Source organism: Pristiophorus japonicus, chromosome 21 (genome assembly GCF_044704955.1).
Source record: "Pristiophorus japonicus isolate sPriJap1 chromosome 21, sPriJap1.hap1, whole genome shotgun sequence".
Lineage (NCBI taxonomy): Eukaryota > Metazoa > Chordata > Chondrichthyes > Pristiophoridae > Pristiophorus > Pristiophorus japonicus.
The window spans coordinates 68,868,299-68,895,487 of NC_091997.1; the positions used below are offsets into that span (position 1 = coordinate 68,868,299).

The 27,189-nt window shown below is 43.3% G+C and overlaps 1 protein-coding gene across 2 annotated transcripts in view; it reads left to right on the plus strand.

Annotated features, from left to right (window-relative positions):
* Positions 1–27,189, plus strand: part of scaper (S-phase cyclin A-associated protein in the ER) — a 393,511-nt gene that overhangs the window by 61,484 nt on the left and 304,838 nt on the right. For both annotated transcript variants that reach the window (XM_070865008.1, XM_070865007.1), the window contains 3 exons: positions 19,661–19,761; positions 21,293–21,424; positions 25,361–25,524. In XM_070865008.1, the coding sequence (XP_070721109.1) occupies positions 19,661–19,761; positions 21,293–21,424; positions 25,361–25,524 (397 nt within the window). The remainder of the gene's footprint in view (positions 1–19,660; positions 19,762–21,292; positions 21,425–25,360; positions 25,525–27,189) is intronic.

Below are 27,189 nucleotides of genomic sequence, written 5' to 3' on the forward strand. Positions count from 1 at the left end.
TGTTGTCCTGTATTTTTTTCTCCAAAAACTTGTAATTTGAACGAAAGCTAATGCTAAAACCTTTTAGTTTTAAATGATGGTTTAACTTCTGCGGTTCTGCCAACAGGCATTGTCCTTTAGCTGGGGTTGCCTATGGAGAGAGTGTCCTCGACTCAAATCTCTCTGTGGCTATTAATGCAGCTCATTAATCTGCTGACATGTGGTGCGCTTCTGATCCTGCCTGAGAAGCAGCAAAAGCTGCTGAGTCGAGCTGGGATTCAAACTTGGATCTTCTGATTGAAAGTTTTGTACTATCCTGCCATAGCTGTTTTGACATCTGAAATCGTTCCTCTGGCTAACAGGTATCCGGAGGATTATATTTGATGATACAAATAATCGCATGTGATTGATGTGAAACATTTACAATGTTATCATTAGTATTTCAGTAAAACCTAATTGTGGACATGTACAATCTTCAGACAGCCATGTTACAAATTTTTTTCTACTATTTCACTAAAGTGCAGTGGTCAATTTGTGAACAATGTCCACTTGAATTGCACAAAACACTCAGCAATGCAATTATACCTTTTTGTCCTTCCAAACATATCTTGCTTGTAAACAACACTTTGAGTTACATAACACGAGGGTTGAAGTACTGCTGGTTACAGACCTGTCAGTAATGATGGGAGCAATTTGAGGTCATAAATTACGAACATCAGTCAAAAAAGGGTGTTGCACAATGTTAAATTGGCTTAATTGTGATGTTCCTGTATTATGTTGGTGCACTCTAAATACTTCAAATAACAAGATTGACTAATAATTTGAAGACTAAGAGGTTATTAGTAACGTTGGCATGTGATGACACTTGGAGCTGCACAAATCTTCTGGATATTTAAATTCTGTAAAATTGTAATTTGAGGTTCTTGCCAATTTGCTCTATTGACCAACAATCCCAATTATTGAAAGCTTATTCTAAACAAATAAAGTTGCTTTGCCAAAGGATTATCAGATAAAATGGTGTTTAGCTCTAAATAATTAGTTCTCCTATATACTTCAAGAAGACATAGATAGGCTGGTGAAATGGGTGTACATGTGGCAGATGACATTTAATACAGAAAAGTGCAAAGTGATGCATTTTAGTAGAAAGAACAGGGAGAGGCAATATAAACTTAAAGAGGGTGCATAAACAGAGACCTGGGGTATATGCACAAATCGTTGATGGTGGCAGGGCAGGTTGAGAAAGCGGTTTTCAAAAAAGCATGCGGGCTTCATAAATAGAGGCATAGATTACAAAAGCAAGGAAGTTATGAGGGATTTTATAAAAGACTGATTTGGTCTCAACTGGAGTATTGTGTCGAATTCTGGGCACCATACTTTAGGAAGGATGTGAAGGCTTTAGAGAGGGCGCAGAAAAGTTTTGTGAGAATGATTCCAGGGATGAGGGACTTCAGTTAAGTGGATAGACTAGAGATGCTGGGGTTGTTTTCCTTGGAGCAGAGAAGGTTAAGAGGATATTTGATGGAGGTATTCAAAATTATGAGTCTAGACAGAGTAGCTCGAGAGAAACTGTTCCCATTGGTGGAAGGGTTGAGAGCCAGAGGGGACACAGATTTAAGGTGGTTGGCAGAAGAACCAAAGGCGACATCAGGAAAAACTTTTTTTACACAATTTCGGCCGCCTGAGGAAAAGAGTGTTTGAAGACCAGGCCCTCAAAACTGCCACTAAGCTCATGGTCTACGGGGCTGTAGTAATACCCGCCCTCCTGTATGGCTCAGAGACATGGACCATGTACAGTAGACACCAAGTCGCTGGAGAAATATCACCAACGATGTCTCCGCAAGATCCTACAAATCCCCTGGGAGGACAGGCGCACCAACATCAGCATCTTCATCCAGGCTAACATCCCCAGCATTGAAACACTGACCACACTCGATCAGCTCCGCTAGGTAGGCCACATAGTTCGCATGCCAGACACGAGACTCCCAAAGCAAGTGCTCTACGCGGAGCTCCTTTACGGCAAACGAGCCAAAGGTGGGCAGCGGAAACATTACAAGGACACCCTCAAAGCCTCCCTGATAAAGTGCGACATCCCCACTAACATGTGGGAGTCCCTGGCCAAAGACTGCCCTAAGTGGAGAAAATGCATCCGAGAGGGCGCTGAGCACCTCGAGTCTCAACGCCGAGAGCATGCAGAAATCAAGCGCAGGCAGCGGAAAGAGCGTGCGACAAACCAGTCTCACCCACCGCTTCCCTCAACGACCTGTGACGGGGTCTGTGGCTCTCGTATTGGACTGTTCAGCCACTAAAGAATTCACTTCAGGAGTGGAAGCAAGTCTTCCCCGATTCCGAGGGACTGCCTATGATGATGATGGTGATTAGGATCTGGAATGCAGATTCAATCGTGCCTTTCAAAACTGAATTGGATAAGTACCTGAAGGAAAAACATTTGCAGGGCTACGGGGAAAGAGCAGGAGAGTGGGACTCGCTGAAGTGCTCTTGCAGAGAGACGGCACGGGCTCGACGGACCGAATGGCTTCCTTCTGTGCTGTAACCATTCTATGATTCTATGATTGTATGAAATGGTTAACTGAAACACAATGATAATTGGCAGATCTACAATAGAAAATGGGAGGAACTTAAACTGTTGGCGAGGCTACAATTCTGACTGAATAAAAAATTATTAATGGGCAAATTAAACATAGGAACTGGAATCGACCATTCAGCCCTTCTAGCCTTTCCACCATTCTGTTAAACAATGGCTGATCTGTACCTCAATGCTAGTTACCTGCCTTTGTTTCATATCCCGATACCCTTACAAACACACAAAATTGACGGGCAGGAACAGACCAGCTGGTCCATCGAGCCTGCCCCAAACAGGCTAAACAAATGTATTAATCTCCGACTTGAAAATTTCAGTTGGCCCAGCATTCACAGACTTTTGGGGAAGGGAGTTCCAGATTTCCACCACCCTTTGGGCTCAAAATTGCTCAGGAGTTGCTCCGTTATTTTTGGTGCAACTTGATTTTTCTGGAGTATCTTAAAAATTCCCCATTTTGCACATTCAATTTGCGTCAGTGTGAGTGAGTTAGTTAAGATTTTTTTAGTTTCGTTTAGTTTTTTTCAAAAGGGGGCATTACCAGCCACCTACACCCGTTTTGGCCACTTAGGCCACTTTGGACAGCTAATAGTTACTCCAAACGAACTTAGGCCAGCGTAAGCGGCCGCAGAAAACCCTTGCGGAGAGTTAAGAAATCAGCGCAGGTAGGTACATCAGAGGCCAGCAGAACTTAATGACTTGACTAAAGAATGTGAATAGGATCAAACAGCTATACAGGACATCATATGACAAACTTCGCAAAGTTAATGTACTGTACAACAGAAGCATTCATGGAAGCTTAAACTACAAAAATAAAAAAAGTAGAGACAAAACATATTTACATCATTTTTTCAAAATATCCAAATAAAAAATAGAAGTACCTTCTTCTCGTAATTCTTATGTTCTTATATTCTCCCAGCCGCCTAAGCTCACCCACCATCAGCCTGCCCCTTACAAACAACCCTACCTCCCGGGGTCGGGGATCTGACCCTCCAGGATCAGAACAGCACCTGGGATCAGAGATCGGACACGTCTGGGGATCAGATCTTCCCTAGAGGTCGGGGACCGGACCGCCCACGGGATCAGAACCCCCTATCCCCATGGGGTCGGTGATCGAACCCACCCTGCGGTTCGGAATCCCCCCCCCCCCCCGCCATTCCTGCCGCCCCGGTTTAGGCCCCGCACCAACCTGGTTGTTGTGGCCTTCTAGCCCGAGAAGGCAGCGGGCCGGCATGTGTGGTAGGCCACTTTGCCTGGGATAGGGGTGGGACACATCGGGTCCCACGCTGCAGCACGCACACAGTGGCTGGGGGCAGGAACTACTGCGCATGCGCACACACTCCAATGCGCATGTGGAGAGCTACCTGCACTGTTACTAGTTCCGCTCCCCAATCGACTGGCCGTGCCAAGCCCCGGGAGAGGCAAACAGCGGGCAGAATCGGGGAACATTTTTTCGGCACCCTTTTCAGCCCACAAAGTCGCCGCATCTCTGGTGCGTGTGCCGAAAAAAGGGTGGGACAATTTTGGGCCCTATGTGTGGAAAAAGTGCTTCCTGATTTCACTTGTAAAAGGCCGAGCTTTAATTTAAAGATTGCGTCCTCTTGTTCTGGACTCCCCCACTAGAGGAAACAGTTTCTCTGTAATTAGTATATCGAATCCCTTAATTGTTGTAGAAACCTTGAATAGATCACCTTTCACACTTCTATATTCGAGGGGATACAAGCCGAATTTAGGCAACTTGTGTCATAATTTAAACCTTTAAGTCCTGGTCGTCATCGTCTCCGGCAGTCCCCCGGAGTCGAGGATGGTATAATTCTGGTGAATCTGTGCTGCGCTCCCTCCAAGGGCAATATATCCTTCCTGAGGTGCAGTGCCCAAACTGAACACAGCACTCCAGATGGGGCCTGACCAAGGCTCTGTACAACTGAAGCATTTCTTCCTCAATCAATTCCAATCCCATTGAAATACCGGCCAACATTCCGTTAGCCTGTTCGATTACTTTTTGTACCTGTGCACTAGCTTTAGTGACTTGTGTCCCTGGATATCTAAATCCCACCGCTTCTAGGGGACGAAATTGCCCCCTGCCCTGATCGGGGACAGTAACATTCCGGGGTCAGGCGTTTTATCATCTGACCCGGAAGCCCCGCCCCGACGTGGAATTGAGCCTACCGCCCCTCAAAGGAAGCGGAGCGCTTTCTCCGCCCTCTGCATCCTCTCGGGGGCGGTGCTGGGGCGGTAGCGCAGAGCTGAGTCCAGAGCTATAACACGCCTCTCCTTCCATTAAAGGGGGAGGACCCTGTGCACTCTGTATGGCCCTTAGGTGGCCGCCATTGAACCACCAAGACGGACTGCCGGGCTGCACGATGGTGGTCCGGATCACCCTTGGGGACCCATCGTCGAGACGTCCTGTGAGTCGGCCGACGGAAAAAGGTTGTGGCCTGGGGCGCCGCAGGTCTCGACTTTAAACAGCGCCCCAAGAGCGGTCGTCCACCAGCTTCGCGACCCGTGGGGCAATTTCCCCCACGGGACGGTGAGGGGTCAGCATGCACGCCGATGACATCATCGCTGGTTGTGTGGCTGCCCGAGGGGCGGCGGTGCTGCTGGGACAGCGCCTCCGGAGCAATTTCCTGGGAGGTGGTAGTGCATCCCTCCCCCAGGTGAAAACTGCCTTGCTCCCCGATAACGCCCCCCCACCCCCGGAGGCGCTAACGGGGCTATGAAAAGTGCCAATTTCGCTCCCCAAGTTCACCATTAAGAAAATATTCTGTTTTGTCTTTCTCGGACCTAAAGTGGATGATCTCGCACTTCCCCATTTTGCATTCCATCTACCATAGCTTTGCCCACTCACTCAGTCTTATGTCCCTTTGTAACTTCGTGCTCCCATCCTAACAACTTACTGTGCCCCCTAATTTAGTGCCATCTGCAAATTTGGATATGCACCTTTCTATTTTGCAGTCAGATTCAGGTGAATTTATAATGGGGAACAAAGAAATGGCGGACCAGTTAAACAAATACTTTGGTTCTGTCTTCACGAAGGAAGACACAAATAACCTTCCGGAAATACTAGGGGACCGAGGGACTAGCGAAAATGAAGAACTGAAGGAAATTCTTATTAGGCGGGAAATTGTGTTAGGGAAATTGATGGGATTGAAGGCCGATAAATCCCGGGGCCTGATAGTCTGCATCCCAGTGTACTTAAGGAAGTAGCCCTAGAAATAGTAGATGCATTGGTGATCATTTTCCAACAGTCTATCGACTCTAGATCGGTTCCTATGGACTGGAGGGTAGCTAATGTAACACCACTTTTTAAGAAAGGAGGGAGAGAGAAAATGGGTAATTATAGACCGGTTAGCCTGACATCAGTAGTGGGGAAAATGTTGGAATCAATTATTAAAGATGAAATAGCAGCACATTTGGAAAGCAGTGACGGGATCGGCCCAAGTCAGCATGGAATTATGAAAGGGAAATCCTGCTTGACAAATCTTCTAGAATTCTTTGAGGATGTAACTGGTCGAGTGGACAAGGGAGAACCAGTGGATGTGGTGTATTTGGACTTTCAAAAGGCTTTTGACAAAATCCCACACAAGAGATTGGTGTGCAAAATTAAAGCACATGGTATTAGGGGGTAATGTACTGACTTGGATAGAGAACTGGTTGGCAGGCAGGAAGCAGAGAGTCGGGATAAACGGGTCCTTTTCAGAATGCAGGCAGTGACTAGTGAGGTACTGCAGGGCTCAGTGCTGGAACCCCAGCTATTACAATATACATTAATGATTTGGATGAGGGAATTGAGTGTAATATCTCCAAGTTTGCAGATGACACTAAGCTGGGTGGCAATGTGAGTTGTGAGGAGGACGCTAAAAGGCCGCAGGGTGACTTGGACAGGTTAGGTGAGTGGGCAAACGCGTGGCAGATGCAGTATAATGTGGATAAATGTCAGGTTATCCACTTTGGTGGCAAAAACACGAAGGCAGAATATTATCTGAATGGCGGCAGATTAGGAAAAGGGGAGGTGCAGCGAGACCTGGTTGTCATGGTACATCAGTAATTGAAAGTTGGCATGCAGGTTCAGCAGGCAGTGAAGAAGGTAAATGGTTTGTTGGCCTTCATAGCTAGGGGGTTTGGGTATAGGAGCAGGGGAGGTCTTACTGCAGTTGTATAGGGCCTTAGTGAGGCCTCATTTGGAATATTGTGTTCAGTTTTGGTCTCCTAATCTGAGGAAGGACGTTCTTGCTATTGAGGGAGTGCAGCGAAGGTTCACCAGACTGATTCCCGGGATGGCAGGACTGACTTATGAGGAGAGACTGGATCAACTGGGCCTGTATTCACTGGAGTTTAGAAGGATGAGAGGGGATCTCATAGAAACATATAAAATTCTGATGGGACTGGACAGGTTAGATGCGGGAAGAATGTTCCCGATGTTGGGGAAGTCCAGAACCAGGGGACATAGACTAAGGATAAGGGGTAAGCCATTTAGGACTGAGATGAGGAGAAACTTCTTCATTCGAGAGTTGTTAACCTGTGGAATTCCCTACTGCAGAGAGTTGTTGATGACAGTTCATTGGATATATTCAAGGGGGAGTTCGATATGGCCCTTACGGCTAAAGGGATTAAGGGGTATGGAGAGAAAGAAGGAAAGGGGTACTGAGGGAATGATCAGCCAAGATCTTATTGAATGGTGGTGCAGGCTCGAAGGACTGAATGGCCTACTTCTGCAACTATTTTCTATGTTTCTATGTTATTCCTTTATCCAAGTCATTACTATGTATGGTGAAAAGCTGTGCTCCTAGCACAGACCCATTGGGAATACCACTTGTCACATCCTGCCAATCAGTTAACAAACCCTTTATCTTTACTCTCTGTCTCCTACCCCACAATCAATTGGCAACCCATATTACAAGCATATAGAAACATAGAAAATAGGTGCAGGAGCAGGCCATTCAGCCCTTCTAGCCTGCACCGCCATTCAATGAGTTCATGGCTGAACATGAAACTTCAGTACCCACTTCCTGCTTTCACGCCATACCCCTTGATCCCCCGAGTAGTAAGGACTTCATCTAACTCCCTTTTGAATATATTTAGTGAATTGGCCTCAACTACTTCCTGTGGTAGAGAATTCCACAGGTTCATCACTCTCTGGGTGAAGAAGTTTCTCCTTATCTCGGTCCTAAATGGCTTACCCCTTATCCTTAGACTGTGACCCCTGGTTCTGGACTTCCCCAACATTGGGAACATTCTTCCTGCATCCAACCTGTCCAAACCCATCAGAATTTTAAACGTTTCTATGAGGTCCCCTCTCACTCTTCTGAACTCCAGTGAATACAAGCCCAGTTGATCCAGTCTTTCTTGATAGGTCAGTCCCACCATCCCGGGAATCAGTCTGGTGAATCTTCGCTGCACTCCCTCAATAGCAAGAATGTCCTTCCTCAAGTTAGGAGACCAAAACTGTACACAATACTCCAGGTGTGGCCTCACCAAGGCCCTGTACAACTGTAGCAACACCTCCCTGCCCCTGTACTCAAATCCCCTCGCTATGAAGGCCAACATGCCATTTGCTTTCTTAACCGCCTGCTGTACCTGCATGCCAACCTTCAATGACTGATGTACCATGACACCCAGGTCTCGTTGCACCTTCCCTTTTCCTAATCTGTCACCATTCAGATAATAGTCTGTCTCTCTGTTTTTACCACCAAAGTGGATAACCTCACATTTATCCACATTATACTTCATCTGCCACGCATTTGCCCACTCACCTAACCTATCCAAGTCACTGTGTAGCCTCATAGCATCCTCCTCGCAGCTCACACTGCCACCCAACTTAGTGTCATTCGCAAATTTGGAGATACTACATTTAATCCCCTCGTCTAAATCATTAATGTACAATGTAAACAGCTGGGGCCCCAGCACAGAACCCTGCGGTACCCCACTAGTCACTGCCTGCCATTCCGAAAAGTCCCCATTTACTCCTACTCTTTGCTTCCTGTCTGACAACCAGTTCTCAATCCACGTCAGCACACTACCCCCAATCCCATGTGCTTTAACTTTGCACATTAATCTCCTGTGTGGGAACTTGTCGAAAGCCTTCTGAAAGTCCAAATATACCACATCAACTGGTACTCCTTTGTCCACTTTATTGGAAACATCCTCAAAAAATTCCAGAAGATTTGTCAAGCATGATCTCCCTTTCACAAATCCATGCTGACTTGGACCTATCATGTCACCATTTTCCAAATGCGCTGCTATGACATCCTTAACAATTGATTCCATCATTTTACCCACGACTGAGGTCAGGCTGACCGGTCTATAATTCCCTGCTTTCTTTCTCCCTCCTTTTTTAAATTGATTGAGTTAGTGATGTAACGAATAGTATTGGGTAAAAACAGAAGACTTTTGAAACATGCAAGGTATCTACAAGGTTATCTTTTTTATTAGAACAGAGTAACTTGATAGATGTGTTTAAAATTATGAAGGGATGGAACAGAGTAGATGAAAATAGACTGTCTCCAGTGGTTAAGGAGATGTAGACACAAGATTAAAAGTAAGGGATTTAGGACAAAGAATAGGAAAACCTTCTTTGCACAGCTGGTTGTGCGGCAATACAGGAGTTAGTGATTGAAACCGAGATCTTGCCAACATTTAGGAATAGGTTGAAGGGAAAGGAGAGATAGGACCAGGACGAGCAAATGGGATTAGGACTGCTGCTTGTGTGGAGGACAAACATCAAACACTGGTTGGGCCAAATGGCCTTTTCCATGTTGTAATTTCTACATAATTCCAGGCGGGTGAGATAAGTTATACAGACAGCTAAAAAGAATAATGGGAAGCCAAAATGAACATTGAATATAAGATTCCTGAGAATATATCTCGTAACAATGTAAGATTCTTCAAATATATATATGCCGTCAGCCATTGTTTTCGGTCCCCGCCATAAAGTCTGCTCCCTAGACACTGACCCCATCCCTCTCCCCAACTTCTGTCTGAGGCTGAACCAGACTGTTCGCAACCTTGGCGTCATATTTGACCCTGAAATGAGCTTTCGACCACATATCCGCAGCACAACAAAGACCGCCTATTTCCACCTCTGTTACATCGCCCGTCTCCGCCCTTGCCTCGGCTCGCACACCCATCACCCCTGTGCTTGCTGACCTACATTGGCTTCTGGTTAAGCAATGCCTCGATTTCAAAATTCTAATCCTTATTTTCAAATCCCTCCATGGCCTCGCCTCTCCCTATCTCTGTAATCTCCTCCAGCCCCACAACTCCCCCCGCTCCCCCCCCCCCCCCACCCCCGAGATATCTGTGCTGCTCTAGTTCTGCCCTCCTGAACATTCCTGTTTGTAATCACTCAAACATTGGTAGCCGTGCCTTCAGCTACCTGAGCCCCAAGCTCTGCAACTCCCTGCGTAAACCTCTCTACATCACTACCTCTCTTTTCTCCTTCAAGACACTTCTTAAAACATACCTCTTTGATCAAGCTTTTGGTGACCTGCGCTAATTTCTATTTATGCAGCTCAGTGTCAAATCTTTATCGCATAATACTCCTGTGGAGCGTATTGGAATGTTTCACTATGTTAAAGGCACTAGATAAATACAAGTTGTTGTTGTAAACAAAGGATGAAAGAATACATTGGTCCACTTAAAACCCTATAATTTCAATGAAAGTTCCTTTTTGAAAAAAACTCAAAATGCTCACAACATAAAGTGACCGTTGCACTAATTTTTTGCTGAATAATATAGCACACCTCCATTCCTTTAATAAACTATCTGTAAACTAGATTAGGAAACTTAAAAATGATGAGTAATAATATGCAATGATCTTGTCCTTTTGCAAAGGTGTCATTGTCAAAGCAAACGTGCTTCTGCAACTCAGTACTGTACTTTGCAAAGGATCTGTACCTGCAATGGACTCTTGTACCATCTCAAGACACCCTTGGTGTGTGTTACTTGTGCTGTGCATTTTGTTATGAATGAAGTTGCTGTTTGTCTCGTAGTCTCAGTACATTTCCAATGAAAAGAATGCTCAATTTTCTAGGTAAAAGAATGTCCTAGTGGACGATGATTTGTCTGAAAGTTGTATTTCAGTGTTGCTTCTGTGTGGCAGGCTTGACCTTCAGAAAATAAATCCCCTTCATACACAAGAAAACCTGTCTCACAATCCCGTGCAGTTTATTTTAGCATGAAGCTTGCTCTTACACAGCTTAGCCCATAAAGGTTCCTTTCTTGTCAGCGCCTTCTCAAGCAGCAGAACGTTCCACTATTTCAGCACCACAAAGTATATCTTCTGCACCGACTGCTGTAGGTGAGGCAGAGAGAGGTATTGATGTCCAGGACCCTTGGGTCCTGTGCACTGGTATTGTGTGTCAGCAGGACAAAGGGTTGGCGCCAACCATCCTGCTGTATGCGCCAGTAACTAGAATTAATTACAAACCAATCGAATCCGTTGCAGCCAATTGGTAAACTAATTGGTAATTTTAGCTGTACATCTATACTTTGTTATCTGCCTGTCTGTAACGGTGTTTTCAGAGCCACTTTTGTTCTCCTCTCTCCTGCCTGACAAAATGGCCTTCATCACTGCAAGGGGAAAGATGCGCACCAACGAGTACGGGGGCCACTCCAGCTGCTTGTCTTGTTTGTGTTCCCTTGTTCACAAAACAAGCCTCAGGTTACTGGTGCTTGGAGGTGCTCTGATTAGACCAGATAACATGGAGCTGAATCAAATGCTACAAGGCTGCGAGGGTGTAGTTAATCAACATGTCATTTTTCTACATGTTAAAGAATGCTTCAGAGTAAAGTTGGACAATGGCTTACTCCTTGAGCATTCTTGGGGAAAAATACTCCGTCTGTATTTTAAGATATATGTGTATCACACCTGCCTTCATGATATTTTAAAGGCTAGGTGCTAAAACATGACTTTCTTAAATTAGTTTTCACTTTCAACACTGGTTTGAAGGAGTGAGCAGCTGGGGACGGAAGTGGTTACATAGAATTACATAGAATATACAACACAGAAATAGGCCATTCGGTTCAACCAGTCCATGCCAATGTTTATACTCCACTCGATCCTCCTCTCATCCTTCCTCATCTAACTCTATTGGCATAACTCTGTATTCCCTTCTCCCTCATATGCTTAAAGAGCTTCCCCTTAAATGCATCTATACTATTCGCCTCAACTACTCCCTGTGGTAGCGAGTTCTACATTTTCACCACTTTCTGGGTAAAGAAGTTACTTCTGAATTCCCTATTTGATTTCTTGGTGACTATCTTATATTGATGGCCTCTATTTTTTCTCTTCCCCACAAGTGGAAACACTCTCTCTGTGTATACTCTATCAAAACGTTTCATCATTTTAAAGACCTTTATTCGGTCACCCCTCCGCCTTCTGTATTCAAGAGAAAAGAGACCCAGACTGTTCATCCTTTCTTGTTCCTCGCAGTTTTGGTGTCATCCTTTAAATCGTTTTTGCACCCTCTCCAGTGCCTCAATATCCTGATTTATAATATTATGACCAGAACGGCACAGGTTTGCTTGAAGCCAAGGTTAAGCAAAGGAACAGCATCCCTCAGACCTTACTAACATGGAACCCTAATTGCGTAACCAATCAATGTGCTGTAGAAAAAATTAATAGGGGCACAGAAGTATTTTTTTCACAAATATAAATAACACAATGGACCCAAGTTTCCACATGATTTGCGCCTGATTTTTAGGAGCAACTGGTGGAGAACGGACTATCTTAGAAATCACAATTCTCCACATTTTTTTTTCTGCAGTTCTAGTCAGTTAGAACAGTTTCACTTTGGAACAGAATTTTTTTTTCAAAAGGGGGCGTGTCCGGCCACTGACGCCTGATTTCAAAGTTTCCACAGTGAAAACGTACTCCAAACTAACTTAGAATGGAGCAAGTGAAGATTTTTGTAGAACTGAAAAAACCTTGTCTACACATTAAAAAATCAGGCGCAGGTTACAAATTAGGCGTCCAGAACGAGGTGGGGGGGGGGCGGAGAGGGAAGGGAAGTCATTAAATTCTATAATAAATCCTTATTTATACTTATACAAATATTATACAAATAAATCCAACCTGAATAAAAATTTATAAGCAAAGAAAAGATTAAATAAACCATCTTCCTACCTGTGTGAAAGTGCTTCAGCCAGGGCGAATGCTGCAGGAAGCCTCACAAGTTGAGGCAGCCGTTCGTTCCCGCGGGGGGGGGGAAGGAGACAGCCGTTCGTTGGGGCGGGGGGGGGGGAAAGGAGGCAGCCGTTTATTCCCACGGTGGGGGGGGGGGGGGGAAGGAGGTAGCCGTTCGTTTCCGCGGGGGGGGGAGGAGGAAGCCGTTCCTGACGGCGGGCGGGGGGGGGGGAGGGGAACGGCTGCCTCAACTTTCTGAGGCTTCCTGCAGCCTTCTCACTGCTGCAAGAAGCCTCAGTGCTGATGTGCTGATGGCAATGTGCTTTTATTAAAAAATGTTCAAAAATTAAACAGCTACAAAGAACTGCAAAAATGGCCGAGTGCCAATGTTTCCTTCACACTGCGCGAACGCTCCAACACGCACGCGCAGGGTTGCCGGCAGGAAAAAAACTAATTTAAATGGTACCCGCCCCCTCCCACTTACAAAATCGGTGCGAGTGGTAGGCTCCGCCCCCCTGGGCGCCGCACCAAGCAGACATGGAGCTGCAGGGCGCTCCAGAATCACGCGTTTTTTTTCCGGTGCCGTTTTCTGCGCGAAAAACGGGCGCCCAGCTCGGAGGGACGCCCGTTTTTTATCGTGTGGAAACTTGGGGCCTATGAATCCCCTTATTACCTTAGTGTAAAGTGTCAGCTTGGCTCAATGGTAGTACTCTGGGTCAGAGGCTTGTGGGCTCAAGCCTTACTCCAGGACTTGAGCATATATTTAGGCCAATACTGAGGGAGAGTTGCGTTTAAGAAGATGTCATCTTTCAGATGAGATGTTAAACTGAGGCTCCATCTGCTTGGATGTAAAAGATTCCGTGGCACTTTTCTTCAATAAGAGCAGGGAGATTTATCAATGTCCTGGGCGACATTTATTCCTCAATCAACACACCAAAAAACAGTTTCAACTCGGTGTTGTTTGTGGGACCTCGCTGTGCAAAAACTTGGCTGTTTCGTTTACCTACAAAAGAGTAACTCATTGTCTGTAAAATTCTCAGGGATGTCCTGATCACATGCAAAGCGCTGTATGCAGTTCTTTCTTTCAGCCAACACTCAGCAACTTCTTTACTATGTTGCTGCTGATGAAACCCGTAACTTTAATGGCTGTGCTATCATGAAACTAAGAGGGCAACTGTGAACCCTACTGCCACTAAGGCTGTCTGCAGTTATTTACCATCTGCAGGCGGACAGGTAGCTCAGCATGTCTGCACAGGTGAGCCATGTGGCTTCTCCAGACATTGAAGGTCCACAGCCAGAAATGTGTGTAATTGGTTTTTGTGTTGCAATTGGTGCGGTGCAATCCATCCCATCATTTAACTGGGACAATTTCTCTTCTGCAGGCAGACTATTACGGAATAGGTTTTACTAGCTGTGATTCAATTCTGAAATATAAAGGAGTTATAAGATGTCAATACGAAGATACGAACAATGATGGACAGGCAAAGACTATCTAGTCCATTGAGCCTGTCCCACGCAATTACGATACCTTGTGTATCACTACATATACACTCCACCAGTGTACCTTTAAATAGAGAGTAAGGAAACATGCATTTAGGCATTCTCCAAGGTATAAATATTAATTGAAAGTATTCAGTGTATATTGATAAATACAATAACCTACAAATATGCTTAAATTTCTAATTCTTTTCCTTGTATTACTTTCCATGATTATTATGGTTTGCTAGTGAATCTTCTGCAGTCTTGCACACAGTTGGTCAGATGAAGTGGTATTTGTTTAGCTGTTTGTTGTAACAGGACTAGAGAAGTTACAGTGCCACCTCTGGAGCCAGTGAGAATAACGCATTCTTGTAGTGTTAAAAACAAAATTGGAAATTGCTGGAAACATTCAGCAGGTTGGGCAGCATCTGTGGAGACAACAGGCAAGTTAATGTTTCAGGTGCAGACCCTTCCTCAAAACTGGAAGTTCTTAAAAAAAAAATACACCCTCACACAGAAAAATACACAACATAAAAGTTTTTTAAAAACACACACACATCTGTAAAGTGCTTAAGTGGAGAACAGGAGATGGTTAAATAGCAGTCCTGTAATATTGTTTCTATTGAATTTGCTGCATCATGTCTGGGGGAAGTAAGAATAGCAGCCGTTACTGTTAACTGTTGCAGCTTATTTATTCATTTCAATAGATTGGGGGACAGAGGCCTGGGAGCAAGTTGGGCCCTGTCCTCTTGGCCATGGCACAGGGCAGCAGACCTTAAGGGAGAGAAATATGACAAAGGATAGGGGTTATGCAATGTGTCTGAAGTGTCTCTTTAGGAAGATTTAGCAAAAATGAATAAAATTTGCGAACAGCAGAAATGATGTGTATTTCATCATGTTGGAATATTTGAAGACAAGCTTCACAACAAGGGTAGGATAAAGTTGCAGCTGGACGGATTGAACCAAAGCCATTACATTTTTAGGTGGTTTGTGAGCTGCAACAATCATAGTTGGCGTCTCCAAATGAGTTTACTGAATCCTTTGGAACCATGCAGGAAAGCGACTGGATAATCCGATAGTTCAATAATTCAGTTATGAAGAAACTGTATACCAGAAATGTGAGGGTATACATATCCGGAAAGGATGAATAGGCTGGGTCTCTTTTCTATTGAAAAAAGAAGCTGAGAGGTGACCTAATAAAGGTCTTTAAAGTTATGAAAGATTTTGATAGAGTGGATGCAGAGAGAATGTTTCCACTTGTGGGGAAGAGCATAACTAGAGGCCATCAATATAAGATAGTCACCAAGAAATCCAATAGGGAATTCAGGAGAAACCTTTTTACCCAGAGAGGGGTGAGAATGTGGCACACTCTGCCACAGGGAGTGGTTGAGGCGAATAGTATCGATGCATTTAAGGTATAGATAATCATATGAGGGAGAAGGGAATAGAGGGTTGTGCTGATAGAGTTAGATGAGGAAAGATGGGAGGAGGCTCGATTGGAGCATAAACGCCGGCATGGACTGGTTGGGCCGAATGGCCGGATTCTGTGCTGTGTATCCTATGTATAGTGAACGCAAATTCAAATTATGATTTTTTTTTTGTTGGCAGGTTGGTTTACCACTTTTGATTGTACTGTGTGTGCTTGTGAAAATTGCCTCATCATTCAGAAGGGTAGCACTAATGATCTATTTTGAATTTTTTTTTGGCTGTCATTCAACCTGTTGAACCTGACTTTAAGCTAACAGTTGCCATGTTTGTCAGCAGCCGCGGTTTTGTTTTAAGAGACGTGCCAGTTATAAACAAATCATGTGGAGGAACTCCAGATGGCTGCCACTGAGGGCATCAATCACTGATTGTAAATATCAGAATGCAGGTTGGTATCAAAAGTAAACATACAGTAGAGTGTGTGTTCAGATACTGGGATCTCGGTTGAAATTAAAGGTACAGTGTTGATGTTGGGATGGTTAACATAACCAAAATACTAATGGAAAAATTATACTTAAATCAGTATCTTTTAGTGTTGAGCCAATATGCTTCTTGTGTGGTGACCTTAATTCATAACTTCAAATCGTTGTCACCTCGAGTGACAGACTATAACCAACATCTCTTCACCCCACTGTTACACACCACGAGATGCTCTCTCCAGACACAGCGTCAAGTTTGTAACCGTCTTGCATTAGGAAATTTGTGTTAGTTTAATTTTATTTTATAGCAGAGTGAGGAGAGCATGAGTAGATTGGGCCTATATTCTCTAGAGTTTAAAAGAATGAGAGGTGATCTCATTGAAACATACAAAATACTTACACAGTTTGATAGGATAGATGCTGGGAGGATGTTTCCTCTGGCTGAGGAGTCTAGAACCAGGGGTCACCGTCTCAGAATAAGGGGTTGGCCATTTAGGACTGAGATGAGGAGAAATTTCTTCACTCAGGATGGTGAATCTTTGGAATTCTCTATGCCAGAGGGCTCAGTCTTTGAGTATATTCAAGACAGGGATCGATAGATTTTTAGATATTAAAGGGAATCCAGGGATATGGGGATAGTGCTGGAAAGTGGAGTTGAGATAGAAGATCAGCCACGATCTCATTGAATGGCGGAGAAGGCTCGAGGGGCCGAATGGCCTACTCCTGCTTCTAATTATTATGTTCTTATTTATTGTTTGTACGTCAAGGGGACCCAGCGCTCCTCTCTAATTTAGCACAATCAGTTAGCTCTCTTTGGAAGGTAACAAATTGTTCTTGGCAATGTATAATATCGTATCCTGCCACCATTAATAATTGTTTACAGGTAGTTTAAAATTGATATGGAAAGTTGTTTCCAACTGTTGTCTTGTGATGGCCTTCCAAAATATAACTCATTGTTTGATTTCATAAGACCATTGCGGCCTTGTCGGTTGTATGAGTTTTGGATACTTGTCAAAGCTGGGTGCTGAAGACAATCTTTAAAGAGATGCGTTTACATCAAATGAGATAAGTTTGCATGGGCTGACTCAGTTCGGTATTTGGCCAATATATATCTGGGGCTCATAAAACCAAGCAATTACTTGCATATGACAAGAGACTGCGTTAGTTCAAGAGCTTGACAAAAGGAACAGGGAGAGTAATGGAGTCTTAAAGATTCATCATAGTTGTCTGCATTGTAAATTACTCTTTGTGCCATACTACAGCTTCTGTACATCACCTACTGGGTTTAGTCAGCACAACGTGGCTTTAGTGTTTGATATTTTCTGCTTCCTAGATTGACATGAGGTTGGAAAGCATCCTACCTAAATATCAGCAGTTTACCATGAGCAGAGTTCATTTTTAGACCAGGACTATGCTAACTTACTACAGTAGAGAGGGAGATATACAGGTTTCAGATTGTCAGGGATTTGGTGTCCTCCACAGGAGGAAATGGTGTTGGACAAAGTGGAACTGTAACAACAGCAACTTGCTTTTATATAGTACATTTAACACAGGAAAACAACCCAAGACACTTCACAGAAGTGTTAACAGACAAAAAAGTTTGATTTTTTTTTTTAAAAAAGGTAGTTTTTAAGGTCTTAAAAGAGGAGTGAGAGGTAGAGGAGGGGAGGTTTAGAGAGGGAATTGCAGAGTTTAGGGCCTAGACAGCCAAAAGCAAGGCCGCCAATGGTAGGGCGAAGGAAGTGGGGGATGCATAAAAGGCCATAGTTGGAGGAATGCAAAGTTTGCGGACCGTTGTAGGATTGGAGGACATTAAAGAAATAGGGAGTGGTGAGGCCATGGAAGGATTTGAACTCTAGGATGAGAATTTTAAAATCAAGGTGTTGGTGGGTTGGCAGCCAATGTAGGTCAGTGGGAAAAGGGCAGCAGAGTCTTGGTTGAGCTCAGATTTGTGGAGGGTGGAAGATAGGAGGTTGGCCAGGAGAGCATTTGAATAGTTGTGTCTGGGAGTAGCAAGATCATGCATGAGGGTTTGAGTAGCAGGTGAGTTGAGGCAGGGGCAGAGCCAGGTGATGTTGCAGAGATCAAATAGTACGGCGAGTTTGCAAACTGTCTGGTTCAGCCTGAGTCAGTGGCCAGGGAGGAGGATGGAATCGATGGCAAGGGAATGGATTTTATGGTCGGAGCCGAAGGCTATAGCTTCGGCCTTGCTAATAGTTCATTGGAAGAAATTGTGGTTCATCCAGGATTGGATATTGGACAAGCAGTCTAGCAACAAAGGCAATGGAGGGGTCAAGAGAGGTGTTGGTGAGGTGGAGTTGGGTGGAACCTGATATTATGTCTTCACCGAGGAGCAGTAAGATTGATAGGCAACAGTGTGCATGTGCGCGCGTGCGTGCATGTAAGCCATTGCAGCAGATTCATTGGCTACGACTGAATAGCTAAGAGTGGAATTAGGCGCGGGGAGTCCCACTCAGCTGGACAATGGAGGAGAGGAATTGGTGAAGGATAATGTGGTGATCCGTGTCAAAGGTTTTTGTGACTTTGATAAGATCGTTTCAGTGCTGTGGCAGGGGTGGAAACCTGATTGGAGAGGTTCAAACATGGTGTTCCGGGAAAGATGGGCACGGATTTGGGAGGTAACAACACATTCAAGGATTTCGGAGCGGAAAGGGAAGTTGGAGATAGGGCAGTCGTTTGCATGGACATTGGGAAAAAGGGTTGTTTTTTTGAGGAGAGGGGGGGGGGTGATGGCAAATTTAAAAAGTGAGAGGGCTAGTATTGGAGGGGCGGGAGCTGTTTATAATATCAACTAGCATGGGCCCAGGAAGAAAAGTTGGCTGGTCAGCAGTTTAGTGGGAATAGGCTTGAGAGCACAAGGGGTTCTCATTGGACAAGATGAGCTCGGAGAGGGTATGACGGGAAATGCAGAGAAACTAGAGAAAGATGCGAGTTCAGGGCTAGGACAGGGGTAAAACATTAGGGGAAGCACAACTTGGTGGGGAAGGGAAGGATGCAGAAGAGGCAGCTAAACGCAGGCTCACAATCTTAGTGACAAAGAAATCCATGAGTTCCTCGCGCTTATTGTTGAAGATGAGCATGGCAAAGGGTTTAAAGAGATGTGAATACAAAATCTATAACAGCACTACTGTTCACAGTTCATATGAAAGCATGAACATTTTCAACCTACAAAACCTTTAAAAAGAAAATAACTTCAAACTAGAAACTGAAATATGTTGGCGTTAATTTAAAGTACACGAACAAATAAGTAAAAAAGCACAGCCTCGTGACTATAAATAGTACAGTTTCAAAACAAGACTCTATTGTCTGGGAAATGGAGCTCCAGCACTTTCCAACCATTTCCTTTGCGTTTTATTCAATTAATTATTTAATTCAGAGTGAAATAGTCAACAGGATTGAACAGTCTGACAATTGTTGGGCTCTCACTGGTAAAATAGCCACAGTCCTGTGGCAGAGTAGAGGGAGCTACTCTTGTATCATTTATGTTTTGAGGGAGAGGAGGGGCATGCAGGAAGCATTACTTGCAACCCAATTGTAATTAATTTATTTTCTCAGGAGGTGCTGATGATGCTGGATAACTACGTGCGAGATTTCAAGGCATTGATAGATTGGCTCCAGCTGCAGGAAAAGTTGGAGAAGACAGATGCACAGAACAGGTAGTGCACTACAGCAGACATTAGACACTTTAAAGAATGTAATTATTGAATGGGAGACCTGCGTTTTATTGAACTGACACCCAATCCTAAATGTTCGAAAGAAGGATGGGCAGTGACTACGTGCATTGGGATGGAGCCATTGGAGAAGAACTTCATGATGCCAGCAAAATATCTGATGCTAGGCAACCTGTTGCAAGCAATTTTAAAACATAAGACATTGGAAGATAGACAGACTGAGAAGCAATTCAGCAGAAATGTTGTAGGATTATGGAGCAGTTCAGATGACTACAGTTAAGCATTAAAGAACAAGGAGTAATGTTGGTCTACATTACCCCCTTGCATTATTGTATATATTATTTTTAAATGTATGCACCTGCAATTTGACAGGGGATAATCTTCAATTTACTAATTTTCCATGTGCAGATTCACCATTCTGAGTTTTGATGTGCACCCAATTGTTACACCAATTGCGGTATTTTGGGATAAAAGGTTATTTAGTTAAGATTTTTCAGATAATGATCAATTGGTATGTTAGAAATTTGCAAATTCCTAATATACCAATTGATCATTATCTGAAAAATCTTAACTAAATAACCTTTTACTTGGGTAGGCTTAGGCTACATTCAGAGTTGGGTTCCAATAAAGGAGTTCAGAGCACTGAAGAAAATGTATTCCTCATTGCTTGTATGTTTTTTGAAATAAAAAAATTGAAGAGGAAATTAAAATGGTTAAAAAATGAAAAAATGGGTAAATTATATTATTTCTCATACACGTCAGTCCATAACTGTTGTCCATATCAGCAATATCTTACTTCAGCAGATCTACTTTAATGTTGCTGTAGGTATTGTCTGTTCCTCTGATGCAGTATATCAACATGCTTTTGGAGTGGAGTTATCGGTCTATGAAATTGTATACATACTATTACATAGTATTTACAGTACAGAATACATAGTATTTACATCCATTCGGACCAACAGGTCTATGCCGGTGTTTATGCTCCCCATGAGCCTTCTCCCATCTTACGACATCTTGCCCTATCAACATAGCCTTCTATTCCTTTCTCCCTCATGTACATATCTAGCTTCCCCCTTAAATATTCATGATAACTTCTCCATGGTAGCAAGTTCCACATTCGAACCACTATCCTGAGTAAAGAAGTTTCGCCTGATTTCCTTATTGGATTTAGTGACTATCTTTATGGCCCCTAGTTTTGGACTCCCCACAAATGGAAACGTCTTCTCTACAATTGTCCTATTCAAACCCTTCATAATTTTAAAGACCTCTATCAGGACACCTCCACAGTCTTTTGTTTTCTAGAGAAACGAGCCCCAGCCTGTTCAATCGTTCCTGATCGTTATGACCTCTCAGTTCTGGTATCATTATTGTAAATCTTTTTTGCACCCTCTCCAGAGCCTCTATATTCTTTTTGTAATATGGAGACCAGAACTGAGCACAGTGCTCTTAAGTGTGTATTGGTGTCATATGTACTGCATGCCTTCAAGTCTTGACTTTTGTTCTCTGTCTATTGCAGACCCACGTCACTGGCTTGGGAAGTGAGGAAAATGTCCCCAGGACGACATGTTATGCCAAGTCCGCCTGCAGACAGAATTTGCACCACGTCCAGTGCTCGAAGGAGTTTAAACTTCGGGGCTCCCAATACCATGTAAGAGTTGTTGCTAACTTGGGTTTTGCTTTTTGAGAATTATTAACTGAAGAAAATATACGTCCTTCTTATGGTCGTGTTTGTGGAACATAAACCAGACTTACTTCCTGATCCAATGATTGAGATGAGTGTCAAATCTGAAATTGCTGAAATCCCCAAGGAAACTAGTTTGCATTTCATGGTGTAGTTCTGTACGTTCTACTGGTAAGTAATGAACCTGCAGTTAGATCACACCATGTCGGGTCATCAGGAGGTCCCAAAATGATTCACACCCAACGTATTACTTTTTAAATGTAATTACTGTTGTGTAGGAAAACTCAGCAGCCAATGTGTGCATAGTAAGATCCCACTAACAAATTAGATGAATCTCTTAGGCAGTCCCTTGGAGTCGAGGATGAATAAGCAGCTATTGTATTCTTAGTGCTATTGATTGAGGAAGCAATGTCAGCCAGGACACTGAGAAGTCCCTACTACTCTTCAAGTAGTGCCACGGAATTTTAATGTCCACCTGAACAGACATGCAGAGCTTTGCTTCACAGTCTCTTCCAAAAGACAGCAGTTTAGATTGTATGCTCAAGTCTTGAAGTACGGGCTTGAACCTCCAACCTTCCGACTCCAAGACCAGAATGTTACCAATTGAACCAAGCTGATTATGTTATGTAATTGCGTTGCTCTGCATGTTGATTCTAGGCATCTTCTCTGACAGTATTCTGGCCAAGTGAGTGATGTCTTGAGTTGAAATGAATTAGGAACAGACCCAGTGCCATTGATTCCACCAAGTTCTCCCAAATATTGGAATGAAATTTAGCCCCTCCTGACGTGAATGCCATATTGGCACAATGCAGAATACTTTTTTATTAAAGAAAAAAAGAAGATATTCTCTTGTCTGTTTCTGACCAATAATAAACAGGAAAAAAAATCCTGAACATCTTGTTTGGGAGGGAATCACTCTCTGAAACGGATACTACTTTATTGGTGGAAAAATGACATGTCACAGGCTGTTTTAAAGAAAACTTTTGAACTGTACCATTCATTTTAATTTAAATGTTATATCTGCTTTTTGAATGAGCGAAATGTTGTCAAAAGATACTCGATCCGACCTCCAATTGCACAAAAAAGTTATCTTCACGTGAAAACGAATTTAATTCCAGTTATCTATCCAAAATGCAGAATGTAGTGTGTTTATACAGTGCTAACAATTTGATAAGTTTTCCTTTATCCTGCAGTAAATGACAATCTTTGAGCTGTATTAAATTAATCCAGAGGTAAGAGTGAGATTAATACAGGGTCCTTTGTTTAATTCCACTTACATGGGGCTTCTTTTAATTTATTAAACACATAGCCACTGAAAGATGTTCACATCTAATTGTGGTTGAAGACTGCTGAGGAGTTGGTTCAATACATGTGTTATTTTGTAATGGGAATACCTCAGGAAATGATTATTGATTATCAAAGAGGACTGTAAATGTTGACTGATATTGACATGCACATTTACATGGAGTTCAAACAGCAGCTCAACTTCACATTCAGCGTCACATAAGGAAAAACAATGTTTAATGTGTTATGGTTTAGGTGTTGTGCCTCACTGGGCTCACTGTTAATGAGCAGCATTCGAGTCCAAAAGTAAAATTATGTTGGACACTAATGAATGACAAAGATGCACATACCACTTGTTTCCACCTTTGGAATTCTCTACTCCAGAGAGCCGTGGAGGCTGGGTCATTGAATATATTTAAGGTGGAGTTAGACAGACTTTTGAATGACAAGGGAGTCGAAGGTTATGGGGAGCGGGCGGAGAAGTGGAGTTGAGACCAGGATCAGATCAGCCAGGCTCGAGAGGCCAAATGGCTGACTCCTGCTCCTATTTCTTATGTTCTTATGTTCAGCACTCAGATGACTTAGCACAAGGTAGAGTCAATGCTAAAAACGTTGATAAAGTAAAACTTCGTGTCTTCTCCTTTCATATTTGACATTTGATCTTGTATTTTAAAATAGAATGCATTTTTAAAGGTCTCAACCTCTGACTATAATGCACAGCAAAAAAAAATCCTGAATATAAAAGTAAATGGTTTTTAGCCGGAGTTTAATCTGCAGCTTACTTTTAAGGACACAACTGCTGCCAACGGAATGAATTACTTGCGCCTGCGCAGTTCCAATTTAAAGGAATTTTGAAATATCCTTGGCTGCCAGTGCTGTGGAATCTCTCCATTTTCATATGTTTTACGGCACATGCACAGCACCAGCTGCAGCAGGTAAACCTGTGTGCAGTTATGTGTAATTTGTCAAGTGCAGCTTTATTACTGGCTAGAGGAGTTTCTCTAATATTTGGGGAAGATCAACACAGGTCAACAATGGGAACACCACAATGCTGGCTTGCACATGTTCAGGAATCAAATGGTTGTTGGTGCCAGCAATAGCGACGTTACATTGTGGCTCAAGTGTCATTGAGGCACTGGGGAAGCAAGCATTTGGAACTGGTAAAGGATTCAGGGAAGTACATTAAACTTTATTATGTTTGCATTCCCATGCATGATGTGGGAAGTGAATATAATTACTAGGAATGTCAGATCATTACTCTTGTATAAAGTTATAAGTATAGAGTGTCGCTATTACATCATCGACTTGCATTTACATAGCACCTTTAATACAGATAAACATCCCAAAGCGCTTCACGGGAACGTTGTCAAACAAAATTTGACACCAAGCCACATAAGGAGACATTGGGACAGGTGACCAAAAGCTTGGGCAAAAGGTAGGTTTTAAGGAACGTCTTACAGGAGGAAAGAGAGGTAGAGAGGCTGGAGAGCTTTAGGGAGGGAATTATAGAGCTTGGGGCCGAGGCAGCTGAAGGCACGGGTACCAATGGTGCAGCAATGAAAATTGGGGATGTGCAAGAAGCCAGAATTGGACCCAAATATCTGAAGTTTTCATCTGACCAGTCAAAGGGTAAGATTTTCACACATGCGTGAACAAGGGACATGCTCTCAGTTTAGAGTAGTTAAGATCAGAGACCTGGCCAAAGGCCTTGATGGTTTAGAAAAGACAGATAATGTGGCAGTGGAATTGTTTCCATTTCTAGTCAATGTACAGTTATATTTCTGTTACTCCACCGAAACTCCACAGATATCTATGGTATTGCCAAATTGATTTGTCCAGGTAAAAAGGAGGGAAATGGAATCATTGTGTCTGGTACCTCGTTGCAAAGCATGTAGGAGAGTTGTGGGTATGGGTGTACTTTGAGGAAGTGGGGTGTATGTAGAGGGATTCTGATAGAGTTCCAAATGTCTCTCTAAAGGCCATTATTTTGAGCTGGTCGCAGTCAATCAAGTTGAATGTCTTCTCTACATCAAGTGAGAGTATTGGGGCAGGAGTTTTGATAGCAATGCAGTTTTGGACCAAGTCCCCTGATTGGCATCCTTGGATAAAGTCTATTTGGTGTGTTGACTAGTTCAGGGGTGACTGTAATCCATCTTGAGGCCAGGACATTGATCACTAAAGAAAGAACATGAATTTATATAATGTCTTTCATGTCCTTTAGACAATGATGTGCTTTTGACGTGTACCTTAATGAAATGTAGTCACTTTTGTAATGTAGGCACATAGATCCAATTTGTCTACATCAAGGTCCCACAAACAGCAATGAGATAATATTTTTGAGTGGTGTTGGTTGATCAATACTTTGTCAGTGATTGAAGAGGGTATGAGTTTTTTGTGGATTAGTGTGGCTCCTGTTGCCTTGATTGTCTGAGAAAGTGCATGCGTATTGTATGTAGTGGAACAGCTTGAGGAACATTGGCAATTGGGGAGTCGGGCTTTATCGAGTTAAGCTGGGAACCCATAGTGCCCAAATCCTTTTTTATCTCCATTTATTGTTTCCTTTTTTGGTGACTGTTTCTCCTCGTCTTTGAATCTGAATTTAATTTCTTTTCTATTTAGGGCAGCTCCTCCGACCTTGGTAGCAGCTCGCCTGGCCCCAACTGGTGTCAGTTGGGCGGACAAAGTAAAAGTTAATCGGGCGAACATGGCAGTTACCGTGGCTCCAAATCACAGCCGAAACACTTGTCATAAGTCTTCACAGCGGATCAGACTGCACCCAAACGGTGAGTTATATTTTATTATAATGTAAAATAAAAACAGAAAATGCTGGAGACACTCAGCAGGTCAGGCAGCATCTGTGGAGAGGGAAACAAGAGTTAACGTTTCAGCTTGATGGTTCTGATGAAAGATCAGTCATATTTTATACTGATAGAATCAAGGATTCAGTACAATTTGAGTTGAATGTAAAGTGAAGTTTATTGGTGGCTTTGGCTTTCCCCCCTCGAGGGGAGTCCTGCACTTTGGTTTGTGGACCAAACTGTTTGACAGCTGAGGAAAGAAGAGATGTGATTTGTCAATAAACTGAACGACCTCCCCCTGCTTGTACAGTGGACTGCAATTATTTGCATCTCTTTATAGTGTCACCTCATATTTACTTTTCTTTTTCCAGGAATATACTCATTGTTGACATATTCTGTACATGTGTACAATCTTATTACTATTTTCTGTCAGTACCAGTTAGATACGCGAGTTCGTTCTTATCAAATGGATAGTTTAATCAGGTATTACATTTATGCTAACAGAAACTTCTTCACTCAGAGAATTGTGAACCTGTCGAATTCTCTACCACAGAAAGTTGTTGAGGTCAGTTCGTTAGATATATTCAAAAGGGAGTTAGATATGGCCCTTATGTCTAAAGGGATCAAGGAGCATAGAGAGGAAGCAGGAATGGGGTACTGAAGTTGCATGATCAGCCATGATCATATTGAATGGCGGTGCAGGCTCGAAGGGCCGAATGGCCTACTCCTGCACCTGTTTTCTATGTGTAGAAAAAAAGAGTCCACTTTAGTCGAGGAAACTCTACATCTTTCGCTGCTGCAAGCAACCAGACTTCACTCCTTCCAATTGCCACCCAGCCAAGTGCCTTCAAACTTCTCTGTGTGGGGGATCCCTTGCAAATAGTGACACACTCTGGGAAGAACCTTGTCCTAACTTGCTTTCACTGCCGAATCATTTTTTTTGTCAGTCTGCTGCACTAGAAAAAATAAATAGAGAAGAATATGGAAATCTGATGACAGACAGAAATCTGTCGACCCCTCAGATCTCCTCGCAGACACTCGAGAGTATGAGGACTTAGGTTGGAAACCTGTGCCTAGATCTGTACCAGTTTAAACTGGCGGGTGGACAGTTACAGAATTCCTGCTATTAATTCACTGCTGGCAGTATTATGATTTTTACTCTTGCTGCCGCTTAAAAAAATAAAAGCACGGAGCATGTAGATGCATGAACATGTCTGTGTTGTTTTAAGAGAGTGACGAAATCAGAAACAGAGGGAGTGCTACTTCTAATTAAACTTGTTGGAGAGTGGCTTGTTGGAACACCCAGAGACGATTGGCACACTGCTTCAACTCCATGTCCTTCCGAGTTCCTAATTTCAGCTGCACCGGGGCACCAGAGCAAGGGGTGGGAAATTTAGAGGGAGAGTTGCCCCTTTCGCCATAACTGCTCTGACTCCGCTGCAGTGGTGGTTTTAGGAACAGGTAGCCCATGTGTCTCCACAACCACTTGTGGTGTGTTATGTGGAGACTCCAAGGGATTAAAGAGATGCTGGAGATGACATTGCTATGGGCTCTTGTAGCTATGACTAAGTATAATTTCAACACAGGGTATTGCTGTGACAAATTTTGGGAGATCTTTTCTTGGAGACGGTGGTGCAGGTCAGTCTCTCC